The following is a 15992-nucleotide window of genomic DNA, read 5'->3' as shown; positions in this document are numbered from 1 at the left end:
AAAAATGTCAGCTGTGCCATATAGATTACAAAATAGTTGGGAAGAGATTTTCGATGTTCCGATTCCATGGCACATGGTTAATGAACTGATACACAAAACTACGCTGGATTCAAAACTTCATTTTTCAATTTAAATTATTATAAGAAATCCTTGCAATCAATAGAATGTTATATATATGGGGGATACAACCATCCCAGCTCTGCAGAGTTTAGTGCGAAGAGACAGAATCATTAGATCATTTGTTTTGGTTCCTTCCATAGGCAGCTTGTTTTTGGACCCAGGTTCAGAATGGCTGAAGAATTGCTACATTTACCTGGAGCTAACTCTGCAAATAGCACTGCTGGATGATTTGAAAAGTCACCAGTATATCAAAAATATAATAATACTCTTAGCAAAAAAAAAATATTTTCATTTACAATCTGTAGAAGCTATGAGAATAGAAAGGTTCAGAACATTTGTCAAACATCACAGCACAAAAATATATGGCATCTAGAAATCAAAACTGGATGGTGTTCAGAGATAGATGGCAGGGGTTGAGTGGAGCTCAAGGGAGGGACAAAAAATAACAAGATAACTAATGTAAAATATACTGTGTCAGTAAAATGTATATAGTATGTATAAGCTGGAAGTAGAAGCCTAAGTGTTGTTGCCCATTGGTTTACTCCGATTAGGGGAGGGGTGGTAGGGTTAGGGGAAAATAATAAAGGAAAATATATTTATAAATATATATATTTACAAAATAAATATATGGGGGATTGGAAATGATGCAGACAATTACATTGATGGAAGCCACAATCTATCTGCAATATTAAAGTTGATCTACCCCCTGTGTATCATAAAGCTGAATTGATGTACCGTCTGTATCATAAACACTGTGTATCATAAAGCTGAATTGATGTACCCTCTGTATCATAAACACTGTGTATCATAAAGCTTACTTTTTGTTTCACACATGAAGTGTTCCAAAAACATATAGTATGATATTTGCTCAAAAACCACATTCTCAAAAGTTGCAATATTATATGTGAAGTATCATGTGATTTTCTACATGTGACACTATGTAGCCTGTCTGTAAGAGTCCATTTGTACAGCATCTGCACTCACGGGTGCAACAACTGTAGACGCTTCCAAATCACGCCTCAAAATATGTTCATGAGCCAGAAACAACAATAGCATGAGACTAGTGGTCAAAAGGATTTTGGCGCTCCAAAGATACGGTACGGTACTGTACTCTGTGGGGTGGAATTACAGCACCATTCTAAATACTGCAATTCTATCCCCGACCACAACAATTCCCCACAATGCACTATAATTGACAGCATGCTGCCGTAAAACAAGTATTTTATTGTTGATAATACCCCAAAAATTAATTTTTTTTCAAATTACTTTTTAAATTACAGTTTTCCATTTAAGTGTACATCTCAAAACCATGTATGCAAGAAACCTTGACCTGGTGCACACATATTTCTCTTTCCTCAGTTTGATTGAAGGCCTCAATCTGTCTTTTTGCCTTGTGACTGATTCCTTCTAGAAAGAAAGAAAGAAAGAAAGAAAGAAAGAAAGAAAGAAAGAAAGAAAGAAAGAAAGAAAGAAAGAAAGAAAGAAAGAAAGAAAGAAAGAAAGAAAGAAAGAAGCAACAACACAGCTAGCTACTAGTTTAAAGCAATGAAAGATCTAATTGTTACAAAGGTTGAATGTATAGGCTACATTTATGAGAATAATACATGCAGCGTATCAAGCTTGAAGACGATACACTCATTTATCACTCAATAAAGTGTTATGAGTGAGTGAACCACAAGTATCTTTCCAGGGTGTTGATGCACCCTCTTCCCAACGCAGCCTCTTCCAACACCACGGTCAGAGATGGGCAGTATTTCTGTTACATGTATTTGAAATATATATATTGTATTACACTGGGCTGAACTACACTCAATGTTTTTTGTAACAAGGTACTTTTGAGAGCTGTAATTTGCATTTTCACAATTTTGTGGCCCCCTTTCAACCTGCATTGGTATCAGAAGTCTGATGGCACTATGGTGTGTTAAGAGAGTCTGCTTAATGAACTAAATATAAATGTGTATGTAAAAATTGCAGAGCATGCTGAGTATTATTCTAATGAGCTCCGCCGCAAAACAAGGTTTTGTCTAGAAGGGTAACAGATTTTTTCAAAATTAGCAGGCGTAGTTGTAGACTGCAATTCGGGGCATTTCTTGATCTGGGTGTTCCCTGATATTAGGACACGCCCATTGATACCTGCCATTGGTCAGTTCCGGTGTGATGAGACTGATGGTTTCTCGAGACAGAAGATTTGTTTTCATAGCAGGTTAGGATATCAGGTTAGGTAAATTCAAATCAAATCAAATTGTATTTGTCACATGCGCCGAACACAACAGGTGTAGACCTTACAGTGAAATGCTTCCTTACAAGCCCTTAACCTACAATGCAGTTTTAAGTAAAAAATTGATAAATAAAAAATGTAAGAAACACTAAAATAACGGTAGCGAGTCTATATACAGAGGGTACCGGTACAGAGTCAATGTGTGGGAGCACAGGTTAGTCGAGGTAAATTAGATAATATGTAGATGTAGGTAGAGTTAAAGTGACTATGCATAGATAATAAACAGAGTTGCAGCAGCGTAAAAGAGAGGGGGGGACAAAGCAAATAGTCTGGGTAGCCATTTGATTAGCTGTTCAGTAGTCTTATGGCTTGGGGGTAGAAGCTGCTAAGAAGACTTTTGGACCTAGACTTGGCACTCCGGTAACACTTGCCGTGCGGTAGCAGAGAGAACTATGACTAGGGTGGCTGGAGTCTTTGACACCGCCTGGTATAGAGGTCATGGATAGCAGGAAGCTTGGCTCCGGTGATGTACTGGGCCGTACTCACTACCCTCTGTAGTGCCTTGCGGTCGAAGGCCGAGCAGTTGCCATACCAGGCAGTGATGCAACCCATTAGGATGCTCTTGATGGTGCATCTGTAAAACTGAGAACCCATGCCAACGATTTTTAGTCTTCTGAGAGGGAATAGGTTTTGTCGTGCCCTCTTCACGACTGTCTTGGTGTGCTTGGACCATGTTAGTTTGCTGGTGATGTGGACACCAAGGAACTTGAAACTCTCAACCTGCTCCACTACAGCCCTGTCGATGAGAATGGGGGCGTGCTCGGTCCTCCTTTTCCTGTAGTCCACAATCATGTCCTTTGTCTTGATCATGTTGAGGGAGAGGTTGTTGTCCTTGCACCACACGGTCAGGTCTCTGACCTCCTCCCTATAGGCTGTCTCATCGTTGTCGATGATCAGGCCTACCACTGTGGTGTCATCGGCAAACTTAATGATGGTGTTGGAGTCGTGCCTGGCCATGCAGGCCGGCTACTTTCAAATGTATTTTAGTATTTTAAAATACAAGCATTGTGTAGTTTATATTGATAGAATGATATTTATTGTATTTTGTAATTCAGTTTTGTAATTGTGTTTAGTCATTTTTTCTCATCCCTGACCATGGGTAAGGGAAGGGTAAAAGTGATGTTTTACTTTGATGTCAAGTCAGCTCATATTGTTGCTACCTTAGCTGTTGTGCTAGCTAACATGCTACTGAATAGTGACACTAGCATATTGACATGCATATTATTGATATTAGCTAAAATACAGAAATGTATTCACCAAAAAATATGTGCTTAGGCAAATCATTCTCAATTGTGCAAAATATGATAGCCAATGTTAGCTAGCTAAGTGCTAGCCACTAACTAACTAGCTCGCTAGCCAGACAGTGCTGCTGACAGATTGAAACTGTTCTAGCAACAAAATGTTTTTCACTCTATTCCATAACACATGATATTGCTAAGCAGGCATCAATTATTTAACAAAATGTTTATTAGGATGTTAGACACTCAGCGAAAAACTTTGGTAGGTAGCTACATTGGTTGGTTTACATTTTCTAACAGATGTTTCTTCACCCCCTGACTAGTCGTCAATGGTTACTGGTCTTGGAACTCATGTGTTCACCAGAAACGGCTTCTGGTAAACTGTTTGCCACTAGTGGCAATACATGTTGTCGCCACAGATTCAAATAGAATCTTGAGAGAATTGTTTGCCAGAAAAAGTTCACTAGTGGCAATAAATATTATTGTCGTAGATTCACCACTAGATGCAAACATTTGCAAACTTCTGGCAACATTTTGTGGCACACTATTTAGTTTGCAGCAAATTTGCCATAAACTTGCGGGAAGTTTGCCGCAATAAATTATATATTGTTCATGACACAGGAGGTGACAGTTGGTCATGAAGATGTGTGCGTTTTCAGAGGACAATAAGTGCTGTGTGTCATATAAGGGAAATTTAGGAGGAAGTTTGCTCCAAAAGTGTTTGGTGTGCGTTTTATCACACTGCCTACATCATACTCACTGTATGCCGAAAAAAGGGCCTTGAGGTAGATGATACGTGACGAGAGCAGACAAGACAAATGCGTAAACAATGCCCAGAAGCTTGTATTTTTGGAATTGAAGTGATTTAGTGGCCAACTGTTTTGGGAAATTACACTGTAAAGATGTCAGATCAGCCAAGTGAATAAAGCCACCGTAGCCCCAAATGAAATAACTTTTGCTGACTTAGTGGCAGTGAAGGGAGAAGGATGGGGGAGGGATGGGGGGAGAAATGGGCAGGCTCTTCTCCTCCACCACACAGACTGCTGATGCTGTGGATTGGTGGGACAATAACCACTCAGGAGGAATTGTGAGGGCACCGCGGGGATGGATGGTTCTCCAGAAAAGAGGGGACAGAAGAAGGGAGGATATCCTGCTTCCTGCCAGGGGAAGTGAGGGGAGGCCAGAGCGTGCAGACCCATTGTGGAAAGCCCAACATGGAGCCCTGTCACCCTGCACCATCATAAGCTGAACGAGGCTGGGGAGGGCCTGAAAAAAACACAATCATACACCGTCATGTACTAACATACAGAGAAATACATGAACAAAATGTAAACACACATGTAAATGCACTCATACACAGTCCATGCTCATGTGGAATCATATCATCAAACAGATTTCTTTCTCTCTTTCTCTTTATTATTTTTTACCCCCAAAAATATGTTTCATTTGTACAAACTCACGCTTTGTTTTTGTGGATAATATCATAACCTAGCAAGGGGGAAAAATCTGGGATGTAGAACAACATTGATGTATATTCTTACACATCCACTGCACTTAGTAATAGAACAGAAAAATCATATATTCTCTGTTATAAAATCTGTAAGAAGTGACATGACAGGTTTTTTACATTCTCAAAGTGCCATAGTTCAGGTTGGGGGCAAGTGGAATTGGAGGGTAAAAAACCCCACTTGGAACAAGGAGGAAATAAGATAACACTGAGACAACACATAGTCCTCTGATATGTCCTCCCTCCCCTTTACGGGAACACATTGCCGAAGAGTTCCCTTTTAACTTGCAAAAACACCACAATGTCGTCCTGTCCCTCCTTTCATCAGAATCATCATTATGAAATGGATCAATCTGTCTTTGCTGTGGTGCACACAGTAATCCTCTCCAATTCTTCTCATGTTCTCCATAACATCCTATTGTCATCACTGTGTGAGCCCGTTCTTGCTTTTGTCTTCCTTTGGTTTGGTGACTCCTTTGTCTCTGTCATAAAGTTCATCATAGTCCATAGTTTTTTCTCATCCGTGGCCGGCAGCTCAGATCAGAACATCCTCTCGGTGTTGAAGACCCTCAGCTTGGTCATGAAGTTGAAGTAGATGAATGCCAGACAAACGAGCAAGTTCTTCATCAGGTAGAGGAGTGGCGTTACAAAGCCGAAGAAGGCAATGAGGCCGATACGCACAAACAGGAAAGGCAGATCCTGCAGGGCCACGCCTAGCAACGACAGCAGGGGACTGTGGGGCATGACTACCAGCCGCAGGCACGACAGGTAGCTGAAGATGTAGATAGGGAACACCCAGCCAGAGTAGTAGACCGCCGGGTGCCCTGCCACCCTCACCATCTCCACCGTGTCCATCCAAAACAGAAAGCTGTCCACAAACACTTCGGCTCTGGCATCGGTGGCACACAAGAAGCGCAACGGGCCTGTGTAGGCATATGGTGAGACGCCGTGGTCCGCGGACATGCTGGCCGAGCGTGCAGAGCATGCCGAGCGCGAGCTCAGGCCTGACATGCTGAACTGTCTGCCTTGTATCTGGTTACTTGGCATCCCCTGGAGTGTCCAATTGGCCTCTGGTTGAGACCCCGCCCTGTTCTGGTCCTGCCCATTTGGACTACCAGGTTGCCCTGGTTGTGTAGGTTGCCCGGGCACAGCTGGCGTTACGGGTGCAGCAGGGTTTTCTGGGTTTACCGGTGTCACTGGGGTTACGTTCGTGACGACAGTGGAAGGGATCTCAGCATCTCGGGCCAATTCGTTAGCTGGACGGAAAGACAACAGCACATGGGTATGTTAGCCATGATAGAACAACCCAGATCAGAACATCTCATTATGGCACAGACCCATGGAGCACACCACGTCACTTCAACGTGGACAACTGGGTAATATTTGGTTGAGACGTTAATCGATAAGATTATAACCTACATTCACTCCCTCAAAAAAAACCGCCAAAAGTTTGTTGAATTCCAAATGTGTTATCACTATGCTTTCAACCGTCTAAAAGCACAGCCACATTTTTATGGAAAAAACGTGTCTGATTTTTGGTTTAGTTGTCACTGAAATGTTTTATCACTGCACTTTCAACCATTTAAAAGCACAACAATGTTCAAATGGGAATACGTCAGATATTTTGTTTATTTATAAAAAACGATCATGTGTTATCACCGCGCTTTATCTTATCGCACAACCAAATGACCTGGATTGCAGTTGAGTATACTTTAAAAGTACGTACACTATGCATAGTGCAAGTGATCAATGCTCTTTGAAATTCTTTATTATAGCAATTGTGAAGATCTCCACAAAACTACGACCTTTGCATGCTACCTTGAATATGCACCTTTTCTAAGATTACATAGGAGGACATTATAGTTACAGTAACTTCAAAATGTGGCCATGGATGTGTTACTCTTTAGGCCATTTACTGTATTACAAAAGTAATATTGAATTGTGTTTGGTTGACAGTGCAACCAAATATCAACATTTAAAGGAGATGTATCTACTTCTTGGATAGTTTAATCTGAGCCACTGGCTTAATCCTCTTCTTTAACTTTAATTTTTGGTAGAGTTGCAGACGTGAATCCAACATATCATTTGTTAACACGTAAACAGGCTATCTACTCTATTGCAAAAGTGATATTGAATTGTGTTTTGTTGTCAACACAACCAAATATCAACATTTGAAGGAGATGTGTCTTCTGCTTGGGTAGTTCTTTGCCACTGACTTAATAATTGATATGTTGGATTCGGTCTCCATCTCAACCAAAAATCAAAGTTAAAGAATAGGACAAAAATCCAATCCAAATTTTGCTGAGAGACATGGGTTTATTTACAGAGCAATTCAGTTGAGTGATTCCTGTTGACATATCAGTGCAACATAATGTAAAGTGTGACCTGGGTTATTCTGAATTTTTTTCATGAAGCCCACATATTCTCAACAATTTGAGAGCTTTTCACACAGCCTCATCATTATTAGTCTCACAATCTAACACTTGATTTTCTACAGTAGCCAACTATGGAAGGTTTGTTTGAATTTGATAATATTTATATATCATTTTTTTAAACTAATCTCACTTCTGCTGAAGTCTCAGTCTCACTGTGATTAGTAGATTCCCAAATTACCTCAAGGTTGGCCACTTCCTTATTTCTTTCCTCTGAATTGGCATGATTGTGAAACAGGGACATCCTTTTTTCTAGTAATTTTCTGTTGAGTGGCAAAATTTGTCAGAAATGTTGTAGCTTAGCTGTGAATGTGTGCTTGAGAGAAATGCCTCCCTTCAGAGTTTTGTTCTGATACTCTCACTCTGAAAGTTTTTAATATATGTATAAACTTTATATTAATAGCGCAAATATGAAAATATATATTGACTAATAAACTTGTTTATACATAGAAAATTGTCTGCTATTTACTCTATTGCAAAAGTGATATAGTATTGTGTTTGATTGTCAATGCAACAAAATATCAACATTAGAAGGTTATGTACACTACATTACCAAAGGTATGTGGACACCTGCTTGTCGAACATCTCATTCCGAAATCATGGCCATTAATATGGAGTTGTTCCCCCTTTTGCTGCCTAACAGCCTCCATTATTCTGGGAAGACTTTCCACTAGATGTTGGAAAACTGCTGCGGGGACTTGCTTCCATTCAGCCACGAAAGCATTAGTGAGGTCGGGCACTGATGTTGGGCGATTAAGTCTGGCTTGCAGTCGGTGTTCCAATTCATCTCAAAGGTGTTTGATGGGGTTGAGGTCAGGGCTCTGTGCAGGTCAGTCAAGTTCTTCCACACTGATCTCAACAAACCATTTCTGTATGGACCTCGCTTTTTGCACAAATTTGTCATTGTATGTTGTAGTGTTAAGATTTCCCTTTACTAGAACTAAGGGACCTAAACCAAACCATAAAACATAGAGTTGGCACTATGCATTGGGGCAGGTAGCGTTCTCCTGGCATCCGCCAAACCCATCTGCCTGGGAGATTCATCACTCCAGAGAACGCATTTCCACTGCTCCAGAGTCCAATGGTGGTGAGCTTTACACCACTCCAGCCAACGCTTGGCATTGCGCATGGTGATCTTAGGCTTGTGTGTGGCTGCTCGTCCATGGAAACCCATTTCATGAAACTCCCAACGAACAGTTATTGTGCTGACATCGTTTCCAAAGTCAGTTTGGAACTTGGTAGTGAGTGTTGCAACCGAGGACAGACGATTTTTACGTGCTACGCGCTTCAGCACTCGGCCGGTCCCCTATCCGTGAGCTTGTGTGGCCTACCACTTCGCAGCTGAGCCGTTGTTGCTCCTAAACATTTCCACTTTACACCTTTTAGCAATGGGTGTGGCTGAAATAGCCAAATCCACTCATTTGAAGGAGTGTCCACCTACTTTTGTATATACTGTATAGTGTATGTTCTGTTTGGATAGATCCATCTGTGCCATCTGACTTAGACTGGCTTTAATTCCAATTTGTCTATAAATGAATCATTTATATGTTGGATCTCAACCAAAAATCTTAAAGAATGTCACGCCCTGATCTGTTTCACCTGTCCTTGTGATTGTCTCCACCCCCTCCAGGTGTCGCTTATTTTCCCCAGCGTATTTATCCGTGTGTTTCCTGTCCCTCTGTGCCAGTTCGTCTTGTCTGTTTCGAGTCAACCAGCGTGTTTCTCCCCGTGCTTTTGCTATTCCCTCTTTTGCTAGTCCTCCCGGTTTTGACCCTGGCCTGTTTTCTGGACTCTGTTCCCGCCTGCCTGACCAGTCTGCCTGCCCTGATCTCGAGCCTGCCTGCCACTCTGTACCTCCTGGACTCAGATCTGGTTTTGACCTTTTGCCTGTCCATGACCATTCTCTTGCCTAAGCCTTTTGGAACTAAGAAATATCAAACACTCAAACCATCTGCCTCGTCTGTCTGGGTCTGGCCCTGAGCCCTTATAAAGAAAGAATATGACTAAACAGCACTAAATCAAATCAAACTTTAAATGCACTTTAAATCATTTTTTTATTTGATTTAGTCCTATTCTTTCACTTAAATTTGTTTGAGATGGAGATGTGAATCCAACATATTAATAACTCACTTGTAGATTACATTTGAAATCAACCAAAGCATGAAACTCTATATTTAGTTGAATCCTGGGTTGAATTGAAACAATACGTGTTCTATATAGGCCTAAACAGTATAATTAATGATATACAGTATGATTAATAAAGTATGGTTTCATTTAATGTCATGTCATTAAACTTACTCTTTGAAATTACTTCAATAGCAACAGTGAATCTATAAACATTTTAAGTGGAGGAATCTCAATAATCATTCTCACGATATCACATTGGTAGTAGCCAGTGTCAAATAGCTACGCTGGGCTTGGTTGAAACCCTGGATAGGAGACCAAAGGGTAGCTATAGATCAATTCTCCAGTTGGAGATGCTGCCAAGCCTATTGCTTTTTTTCTGATAGTGGATATAACATTGAAGATCTGATGTTGTTTCAAAAGGTACAAATTCAACGTTATTTTATGATACAAGATTTGTCTATGTTGAAAATTGGTTAGCATTACATAATCCTGGGGTTGAAATTTCAACCACAAAAAAGTTTGACTTTTTGCAAATCCAATGTACTTTAAAACATAGATTCCACATCACAATACATTGACAAATGACATTAAAACAATGTTGATTTAACCAGAGTCCAACAAAGTAGAACACAGCACAAGACAGGGATTTTCTCTCTGGGCTATATAGGCACTATATTTGACCAACAGCCTTTCTGATCAGTGGAAAAGGACAAACGTTTGGATGTGGATCATTTCTTCAAATAAAAGGATTCCAAGAAAATGACAGCCGCCCTTAGAACAACGTCATGGTTTTTGCCAATTCAGCACTGTTACGAATAATCAGTTGGTGGGTCATACATAGAATTTCCTGTTCATTTCCTGAGATAGAGAACATATCCCCTGATAGTGTGAGTATTGTTGTCGTCGTGAAATTACACTACTGTAGGTCCCGCTGCATGTGACAAGAGGTTGTGCTCAGTGGATCATGTAACGTTTGGTTGAGTACACGCAACAGTAGCTCAGCCTGGCCTCAGATCCATATACAGTATACTACACGTATTTTTGTTCACCTACAAGACGTATGATATGTACTAATGGTCTAGTAACTTTAGACAGAAACGAAAGTAGGGAGGTTGGTCGGGAGGATGGACGAGCGTCTAGCAATCCAAAGGTTGCGCGTTCCACTCACGTCAGGGAAAACTGTAGCTTTTAGCTAATCTTTCCCCTAAACTTAACCTATTTCTCCTAACCTTTTACATAGATTATCCTAACCTTTGTCATTAGTTCTCCTAACCACCAATGTAAATTCTCCCTGTATTTCTCATTTGTTGTTACAACGCAACAAGCAACATGGTCTCAGCGAAAGACGCATAATACTACGTCATCCAATTCATATGCTATTGTACAACCAAGCAAGAAGTATTCTACTATACATCCTCTAATTTGTATGATATGGTAAGACCGCTATTCTATTCACAACGTAAAGTAATATACACTATATATACAAAAGTATGTGGACACCCCTTCAAATTAGTGGATTGGGCTATTTCAGCCACACACGGTTCTGATAGGTGTATAAAATCGCGCAAACAGCCATGCAATCTCCATAGACAAACATTGACAGTAGAATGGCCTTACTGAAGAGCTCAGTGACTTTCAACGTTGCACCGTCATACGACAAGTCCGTTCGTCAAATTTCTGCCTTGCTAGAGATGCCGCGGTCAACTTTAAGTGCTGTTATTGTGAAGTGGAAACGTCTAGGAGCAACCGTGAAGTGGTAGGCCACACAAGCTCACAAAACGGTACCGCCGAGTGCTGAATCACTTAACTTGTAAAAAAGCATCTTTCCTCAGTTGCAACACTCACTACCAAGTTCAAAACTCCATCTGGGCCTCCCGAGTGGCTCAGCAGTCTAAGGCACTGCATCGCAGTGCTAGCTGTGCCACTAGAGATTCTGTGTTCGAGTCCAGGCTCTGTCCTAGCTGGCCGCGACTGGGAAACCCATGAGGCGGCCCACAATTGGCCCAGTGTCATCTGGGTTAGGGAAGGGTTTAGCCGGCCGGGATGTCCTTGTCCCATCGCGCACTAGCGACTCCTGTGACGGGCTGGGCACAGGGCACACTGACACGGTCGCCAGGTGTACGGTGTTTCCTCCGACACATTGGTGCGGCTGGCTTCCGGGTTAAGTGGGCATTGTGTCAAGAAGCAGTGCGGCTTGGTTGGGTTGTGTTTCGGAGGACGCACGGCTCTCGACCTTCGCCTCTCCCGAGTCCGTACGGGAGTTGCAGCGATGTGACAAGACTGTAACTACCGATTGGATACCACAAAATTGGGGAGAAAAAGGGGTAAAAAAAAACTAAAAGGTTAGCACAAGTACTGGAAATGCGTTCTCTGGAGTGATGAATCACCCTTCACCATCTGGTAGTCCAACGGACAAATCTGGGTTTGGCAGATTACAGGTGAACCCTACCTGCCCCAATGCATAGTGCCAACTGTAAAGTTTGGTGGAGGAGGAATAATGTTCTGGGGCTGTTTTCCATGGTCCGGGCTAGGCCTTTTAGTTCCAGTGAAGGGAAATCTCAACACTATAGCATACAATTACATTCTAGACAATTATGTGCTTCAAACTTAGTGGCAACAGTTTGGGGAAAGCCCTTTCCTGTTTCAGCATGACAATGCCCCTATGCACAAAGCGAGGTCCATTCAGAAAAGGTTTCTCGAGATTGGTGTGGAAGAACTTGACTGGCCTGCACAGAGCCCTGATCTCAAACCCATCAAACAGATTTGGAATGAATTGGAACGTAGAGACAGGCCTAATCGCCCAACATCAGTGCCAGACCTCACTAATGCTCTTGTGGCTGAATGGAAGCAAGTCCCCGCAGCAGTTTTCCGACATCTAGTGGAAAGCCTTCCCAGAAGAGTGGAGGCTGTTATAGCAGCAAAAAGAGGACTAACTCCATATTAATGCAGATGATTTTGGAATGAGATGTTCAACGAGCAGGTGTCCAGATAATTTTGGTCATGTAGTGTATCTTTCAAAATGGAGGGAACTCATTTACATACCAAATCCAACAAATTGCCAGGTTGAGTAGCTAGCCAATGTTCAATTATACGTGTGTGTTTAACGCAGAGCTTTGTATTCTCACCGTGTCCAGTGAGTCGACTGTGGCGGATCCTCTCCACAATATCGATGCAGATGAGAGAGAAGAGCACCAACGACACGGGGAGCTCTGCAAACGTATCCTGTCTTATACTGTTATTGATCTGCACCTGAGAGAAAACAATGATCAAAACCAATCAGTGATTCAAATCAGACTACAATGCTAGCCCCGAATGAGATCTAATGAAACCCTCATGTGCCAGTTAGGTACCAGCTTGACTTCCCCTCCAAACCTTCTCCAAACACTACATACAACCCTATGAGTGCTATACACTGAGTATACAAAACATTAGGAACACCTGCTCTTTCCAGGACATAGACTGACCAGGTGAAAGCTATGATCCCTTATTGATGTCACCTGTTAAATCTACTTCAGTCAGTGTAGATGAAGGGGCGGATACAGGTTAAAGAACGATTTTTGAGCCTTGAGACGATTGAGTCATGGATTGTGTATGTGTGCCATTCGGAGGGTGAATGGGCAAGACAAAATATTTAAGTGCCTTTGAAGGGGGTATGGTAGTAGGTGCCAGGCGCACTGGTTTGAGTATGTCAAGAACTGCAATGCTGCTGGGTTTTTCACGTTCAACAGTTTCCCGTGTGTATCAACAGTCCACCACCCAAAGGACATCCAGCCAACTTGACTCAATTGTGGGAAGCATTGGAGTCAACTTGGGCCAGCATCCCTGTGGAACGTGCCCCGACGAATTGAGGCTGTTCTGAGGGGGAAAAAGGGTGTGCAACTTAATATTAGGAAGGTGTTCCTAATGTTTTGTACACTCAGTGTATACTCTCTGTGACACTTGGTTAGTGGGCTAATCACTTAGCTCTGGTATGTACTCCACAGGACACAGAACAAAAGAGACTGGGCTGAATTTATGGCTTCTCTTATGTAAAAGAGAGTAGATAAACCAAGGACCTGAGTCACCCGTGGACCTTTAGGAACCTCTAAAAAGTGCTTCATAGACAGCTAATAGGAGGTGGGCACATCACAGACAGGAAGCGGGAAAGTGCCAGACAGACAGCCAATGTGACCAGGGTGGCTGGGACAGGAAGAGGAACTCAGCTGCTTATCAGTTGCTCCTTGGTCATAGGTCTGTAGATTGCTCCCCTGAGAAACCAACTGTTCCTCTGCTCTCATTACCTTTATCCCCTCCTCTCTCATAAGAGCCCCACTATGACACTGCACTTCAAGGAACTTTCATAATGCTGTGGTGGTGCCATAATGGTAGAATAGGTAGACTACAGACGGCATTCTGCGTAGGAGGGTTTGATGTGCATGGAACCATCTACACAGGGGATGGGCAACTTGATGGGGGTGGGGGCCACAAAAAAACAGAACTCATCATGAGGGGCCGCAGTGGCTCGTCGATCTGCCCAGTGGCTCTTGGGCCCCCCTGCGTGCAAAACATTTTAGCGGGGAAAAGTTTCCTGCAAATTTCCTGCAATTATGCACACTTTGTAATGGGGCAGAGAGAAAATGTTGCCGTTTTATAGCAAGTTTGCTGCAATTCTATACATTTTTCCATGGGGCGGACAGAAGATTTAGCAATTTTATAACTCATTTCATGCAATTCTACACATTTGCCATAAGGTGGAGGCAAATGTTTGCCAATTTTAATATGATAACTGATGATCAATGGGCCCCATCCGGGTCGCTAATTCAACCATGCTTTCTAAAAGTTTAGATAGCTAGCCACTAGACTAATTTACCAATAAATAAATAAAAATAGCTGACATGGGCTAATTGAGTGACTGCTGATGCACAACCAAATTTTGAAATTGCACGTTGTATGTTCTATTATTCTAACTGTTCCGCGGGCCGACAAAATGGGGGTGGGGGGGTGCCAGTTGCCCATCCCTGATCTAGACATACAGTAAAATGACATAGAACTGGAGTAGTACAATCCAGACATTGACGTCTACTTGTTTTCATCATTCCTCGACTCCAATCAGGGACTGATTTAGACCTGGTACATCAGGTGAGTGGACTCTCGGGCTGCTCAATGGCATTAATCTATTAATCAACTCCCCGGGGGGGAGGAGGAACTGAAAACTAGCAGTACTGCAGACCTCAAGGCCTGGAAGTGAATACCTCTGACTTAGAATGTCTCTCTGAAAGTGTCCCTCTCATTTCAGAGAGGTAACCAACAGGTCGAGTGTCAATGGTCAAACATAGACACACTGAGATGAGAATAAACAAATGATGGATACTACTGGGGTCACATGGTTTACCTCTGAGCTGGCGATGAGAAAGGCAAAGCAGGGTAATGTGGAAAGTGTCAAATAGACCAGGGCCACCGGCCTCCTGAGAGAGAGACAGAGAGAAAAGGAGAAAGGAGATAAAGGAGGGATAGTTTGAGTTATAGGCTAGAGGTTTTTAAAAAGGAAAATATCGATGCATTTGGAAATGGATACTGCCAAACCAATTGCAGGCCCGTCGAGAATCGGACACAGCACAGCTACCGGTCAGGTTCACGCCACAAAGACCAGACAGCCATTACTACACCCCAAGGCTCTGTTCCAGAAAACACTGTGCTGTTATATCACAGCTACAGCTCCTAGCTCCTAGCTTAGATAGTGGATTCCCAACTAGGCCACAGACCAGACAGGCCAGACAGACACTCACCACTTCTTCCTCCCGACAAGAAACTTCTTATTCGTGAATACCATGTACTTCATGGGTACCCAGACCAGCAGGGCAGCAGAGGTGACATAGGCGATGGAGGAGGCCACGGTGAGCCAGTAGGCGGTGCTTGCGTCGCCGGGCGGCTGCGACACGCTCTTGACCCGCGCTACAATGAGGGCGAACCTCTGCATGACGATGAAGAGCGGCACGCACAGGCCTGCGAACTGCAGCACCTCGCACAGGGCGAACTTCAGCGTCCTCCCCGAGGCCATGCTGTGGCAGCCCCTGTGCTGGGGGCACTGAAAAAAAAGAGGGAGGGAGGGAGAGAGGGGGCTGTTGTCGCAGTGAAGCGACCCCTGTCCCTCTGCGGGCTGGTTAGGCCTCGGCCCGTTGCATTGTCTGTGTCCACTAGCATTTTCCACACGCTACAACCCCGGCTCACTGCTCTGCCGTTTGCTTACACTGCACTAGGCATTGTGTACCTGTATCGGCGCCAGCGGGACGGTGTGATGCGGCTGCCCCTCT

The 15992-nt window shown here is 43.0% G+C and overlaps 1 protein-coding gene across 1 annotated transcript; it reads right to left on the bottom strand.

Moving 5' to 3' along the window:
- Positions 1 to 5030: 5030 nt before the first annotated feature.
- On the bottom strand, positions 5031 to 15739 carry LOC139531350 (transmembrane protein 236-like). Its single transcript, XM_071327822.1, has 4 exons — positions 15468 to 15739; positions 15074 to 15146; positions 12828 to 12951; positions 5031 to 6399 (listed from the first exon to the last, which is right to left on the bottom strand). The coding sequence occupies exons 1-4, from the start codon at positions 15737 to 15739 to the stop codon at positions 5684 to 5686; spliced, it is 1185 nt and encodes a 394-aa protein (XP_071183923.1). The 3' UTR covers positions 5031 to 5683.
- Positions 15740 to 15992: the final 253 nt, after the last annotated feature.

This window comes from Salvelinus alpinus, chromosome 10 (assembly GCF_045679555.1).
Source record: "Salvelinus alpinus chromosome 10, SLU_Salpinus.1, whole genome shotgun sequence".
Classification (NCBI taxonomy): Eukaryota; Metazoa; Chordata; class Actinopteri; order Salmoniformes; family Salmonidae; genus Salvelinus; species Salvelinus alpinus.
The sequence above is the reverse complement of the archived record's forward strand: the minus strand, read 5'-3'. Positions and strand labels throughout refer to the sequence as shown.